The sequence below is a fragment of the Erpetoichthys calabaricus genome, chromosome 1, assembly GCF_900747795.2.
Source record: "Erpetoichthys calabaricus chromosome 1, fErpCal1.3, whole genome shotgun sequence".
NCBI classification, from domain to species: Eukaryota; Metazoa; Chordata; class Cladistia; order Polypteriformes; family Polypteridae; genus Erpetoichthys; species Erpetoichthys calabaricus.
In genome coordinates, this window is record NC_041394.2 from 348,873,547 (window position 1) to 348,878,684 (window position 5,138).

The 5,138-nt window shown below is 44.6% G+C and overlaps 1 protein-coding gene across 1 annotated transcript; it reads left to right on the top strand.

Moving 5' to 3' along the window:
• Positions 1-697: 697 nt before the first annotated feature.
• On the top strand, positions 698-1,963 carry LOC127527743 (piggyBac transposable element-derived protein 4-like; the record flags this gene model as incomplete). The annotated part of the gene is made up of 1 exon (XM_051927477.1): positions 698-1,963. A coding segment is annotated over one exon (1,266 nt), but the record flags the coding sequence as incomplete, so codon positions are not given.
• Positions 1,964-5,138: the final 3,175 nt, after the last annotated feature.

Here is a 5,138-nt window from a genome sequence, read left to right on the forward strand (position 1 = left end):
TATTTGGTATTCAAAACTTAACCTTCCTCTTGTGTTAGGGTCTGCACCGACCCGTTTTAAATTTTAAATGCATACAAGAATCACATAAATCTGTTTATTGCATCAAGGCTTTTTGACTTTGTCAGGAACCTCTATTTCAACAAAATAAAGCAAAAAAAAATATTTTTACTAAATTATAAAATGCTCTGGTTGAAAGTATGACCTTTGTGTTGTTAGGGTCGGTTTGGACCCAGTTATGGTAATACGATGATAAAGCAATAATTAGAGCCAAAACTGAAATCCTAAGTGCACTGTCAGCTGACACACTGACCACCAGCTGCTCTCCTAATCATGTGAGCTTTCTCATTTTGCGTGGCTTTCCAGTGTACCTGCACAAAAACAAAACAAACAAAGACGGGCCTGTCCAGACATGTGAGGTGAATTCACTCATTTGAGTGGCCATTTGACTTGCAGAGTGCACATTTACAATTTGCAGCATGCAAGAATGAGAAAAAGATTTTCAGTGAGCCAAGTTCTGGATCATATTTTTGGTGAAAATAAAGGAGAGGACACAGAGCAGCATAGCGATTCAGATGAGCAGGTTTCTGAGGAGGAAGACAATGTGGAGTATCATCCAGAAGACACAGACACATCTGATGAGTCGGATGAGGAGGTCACTGGTGCTGAAGCTGCTCCTGCTGAAAGATTCAAGTCTAAAAATGGTAAGATCTTTTGGAGCTCAGTACCTCATGATGTACATGGCAGGGCAGCTGCTGCAAATGTCATCAAAATGACCCCTGGAATCACAAGGTTTGCTCTGACCAGAGTCAGTGACATCAAAACATGTTTTGAGCTATTTATGCCATTGTCACTAAAAAGAATCATCATTACTATGACGAACCTTGAAGGAAAAAAAGTCCATGGCGACATGTGGAAAGACATTGATGAGGAATACCTGGATGCTTTCATTGGTGTTCCTCTTCTTGCTGGAGTGTACAGATCCTGCAATGAGGCCACTGATAGTCTATGGGACGCATCAACAGGCAGAAATATTTTCCGGGCAATAATGTCACTTCAGACATTTCAAATGATATCAAGAGTCCTCAGATTTGACAACAGAGAGACCAGAGTGAGATCTGACAAGCTTGGTCCCATCACGGATGTCTGGGAGAGATGGGTGCAGCTCCTTCCGCTGATGTTCAACCCAGGGCCAGAGGTGACAGTGGATGAACGTCTTGTCCCTTTTCGAGGAAATTGCCCCTTCCGGCAATACATACCCAGTAAGCCAGGGAAATACGGCATAAAAATCTGGGCAGCCTGTGACGCAAGAACCAGCTATGCCTGGAATCTACAGATTTACACAGGCAAAGCTGCGAGTGGCATCCCTGAGAAAAACCAAGGAAAACGTGTGGTCCTCGATATGACCACTGGACTGCCGGGTCACAATATCACTTGTGACAATTTTTTTACCAGCTATGACCTCGGACAAGAACTTCTCAAGAGGAAACTTACCATGGTGGGAACAGTGAAGAAAAATAAACCTGAGTTGCCTGCTGAAATCTTGCAGGTGAAGGGCAGGGCTCCACTTTCCTCAAAGTTTGCTTTTACAGACACCACCACTGTTGTCTCATATTGTCCAAAAAGAAACCGGAATGTGATACTCATGTCGACTCTTCACAAAGACGCAGCTGTATCATCAGGAAGTGACAAAAAGCTGACAATTATCCACAACTATAACAAAAACAAAGGAGGAGTGGACAACCTGGACAAGCTGACAGCCACATACACATGCCAGCGAATGACCAGAAGATGGCCAATGGTTGTGTTTTACAACATCCTTGATGTGTCTGCATATAATGCATTTGTGTTGTGGAGCCACATCCACCAAGGGTGCAACTCAACCAAAAAAAACAAGCGGAGACTGTTTCTTGAGGAGTTGGAAAATTCCCTTGTCAAGCCACACATTAGGCGAAGGGAACGGGTGCCCCGAGACCCAGACAGCTGCAGAGCTCACCCAGCACTCCATCCTCACCATCAGCAACACAGAGAGAATCTGCATCAGCATCCTCCTCAGCCAGCCCTGCCTCAACACCAACCGAAACAGAACCAACCCCAGTCAGGCCGCCTGATTCGAAAAGAAAGAGGTGTCAGGTCTGCCCAAGAAGTAAGGACAGAAAGACAAATGTATTGTGTTTCAACTGCAAGAAATATCTCTGCAAAGAACACTCAAAAAGTGTCACTTTTTGCCACACATGCCTCTAAACACACACATACACAAGCATGTTCTTGCACACAGAGGTTTTTATTCTGATTTAGCTTTGTATTAGTTTTGGAACTTGTAATTGATTTCTATTTGTTTGATTTTCTTGATTGGCTTTTGTTTATTTGACCATGCAAATAAATATTTTGTGTCATGACCTGTTCTGCTTTTCATTTTTTTCAGTTTATATTAAAGTTCTATTGCTGAAAAAAATATTTTTTTGCCTTTTCTTGATGTAAATATCTATGGGTCGAAATTGACCCGTAACACCATAGATGTCACTTTAGTTATTAATATTAAAATGAAAAAATAAATAAAACAAATTTATTTAAGAGATGTGTTCTATACCCCTCAGTATTAGTCAGGTAACACAAGAACCTTTTATTTATTAATATGATTCTCTTGAGGTTCATTTTACCATTTTTTTAAATTGAAATCAAGGGGTATACTGACAAAAAAAGGCCCAGAGGCCCACACCAAAAATATTAAAACCAACATTTTCATGGATAAGGAAGCCTAACAAGGTAACCAAGAGATGAGAAACAAATTGGATGATAGCTTATTGTTTTTAGTGTATTTTATAGCTGATTTAATACATGGGTCAAAACCGACCCGTTAACATAAGAGATGATAACAGAAAGCTAACACAAGAGGAAGGTTAAATCTTAGTACATTTCAAATCGCTACAAATCACTTCAAAACGTTTCTGAACCATTTCAAAAAGGTCAGAAAACTGTATGCCTGTCCTATTTCTATGCTGAAAATGGGTCTTTTAAGTCCCTGTGTACTGGGACCACCTATTCTAAACATCACCTGACTCCATTAGCACACTGTATCTTAGTTATAGCAAGAAAGTTCTATCATTTTCTAACTTATATACTATACCATTGTCCATTATTTATATTCTATTCAAATTAAGCAAACATTAGTATGAGTTTAACTCAAAGCTTTAACTTTTAACTTTGGCTCTTACACACATACTTGCATTTATCAGTTTTTCCAGTCTTTCAGGGTTTAGGTTTTTTTATTTTGTTACTCAGTTGAAACCACACTAGAAAAAATAAAAAAGCCAAAATATTTTCAAAAAAGTTCATTTTGAGAAAAACATTTAGAGTATTTGAATGAAATTAATGATGTAATTCAAGAAGCAGAGATGGAGAACTCCAAACTAACACAATGTTGTAATTTTAAGCCTACACACGCCATAAAAAGCCTGAACACTATAAGAAGGCCTGAGGCCTACAAAACCACTGAAAGGGAGAGGACAACCACATAACACCTGGCTCAAAATAACAAAGCCCTAGATTTTTAAATTAAATATATTCAATGTTTTATATTAAATTAAGTCAGAAAGCTTCACACTTTTGAAAAGTATTGAAAATTTAACTCCTCCTCGAACCGCCACCTCATCGTGGTGGAGGGGTTTGCGTGTCCCAATGATCTTAGGAGCTCTGTTGTCTAAGCCCCGGTAGCGCCACCCAAGGCAAACTGGTCCTATATGAGGGATGAGACAAATAGCGGATCAACAAACCCTCCTGTGAAGAATAATAAATTTGGACTGTGTTTTCCCTCGCCCGGATGTGGGTCACCGGGGCCCCCCTCTGGAGCCAGGCCTGGAGGTGGGGCTCGATGGTGAGCGCCTGGTGGCTGGGCCTGCACCCATGGGTCATGGCTGGGCACAGCCTGAAGAGGCAACGTGGTTCCCCCTTCCCATGGGCTCACCACCTATGGGAGGGGCCAAGGAGGTCGGGTGCAGTGTGAGTTGGGAGGTGGCCGAAGGCGGGGACCTTGGCGGTCTGATCCTCGGCTACAGAAGCTGGCCCTTGGGACGTGGAATGTCACCTCTCTGAAGGGGAAGGAGCCTGAGCTTGTGCGCGATGTTGAGAGGTTCCGGCTAGATATAGTCGGGCTCACCTCGACGCACAGCTTGGACTCTGGAACCAATCTCCTTGAGAGGGGCTGGACTCTCTACCACTCTGGAGTTGCCCCCGGTGAGAAACGCCGAGCTGATGTGGACATACTTATTGCCCCCTGACTTGGAGCCTGTTCATTGGCGTTTACCCCAGTGGATGAGAGGGTAGCCTCCCTCCGCCTTTGGGTGGGGGGACGGGTTCTGACTGTTGTTTGTCGTACTGCTGGGAGACTTCAATGCTCACGTGGGCAATGACAGTGAGACCTGGAAGGGCGTGATTGGGAGGAATGGCCCCCCCGATCTGAACCCAAGCAGTGTTCTGTTATTGGACTTCTGTGCCCATCACGGATTGTCCATAACAAATACCATGTTCAAGCATAGGGGTGTTCATATGTGCACTTGGCACCAGGACACCCTAGGCATCAGTTCGATGATCGACGATGTGGTTCAATGTGGTCATGTCGTCGGACTTGCGGACACACGTCTTGGACACTCGGGTGAAGAGAGGGGCGGAGCTGTCAACTGATCACCACCTGGTGGTAAGTAGGCTTCGATGGTAGGGGAGGATGTCGGTCAGGCCTGATAGGCCCAAACGTGTTGTGAGGGTCTGCTGGGAACGTCTGGCAGAGTCCCCTGTCAAAAGTAGCTTCAACTCCCACCTCTGGCAGAACTTCGACCATGTCCCGAGGGAGGTGGGGGACATTGAGTCTGAACAGGCCATGTTCCGTGCGGCTCACCGGAGCTGTGGCCGTAAGGTGCTTGGTGCCTGTCGTGGCAGCAATTCCCGAACCCATTGGTGGACACCGGCGGTGAGGGATGCTGTCAAGCTGAAGAAGGAGTCCTGCCGGTCCCTTTTGTCCTGTGGGACTCTGGAGGCAGCTAATAGGTACCGGCAGGCCAAGCAGAATGCGGCTTTGGTAGTTGCTGAGCCAAAAACTCGGGCGTGGGAGGAGTTTGGGGAGGCCATGGAGAACGACTTTCGGATGG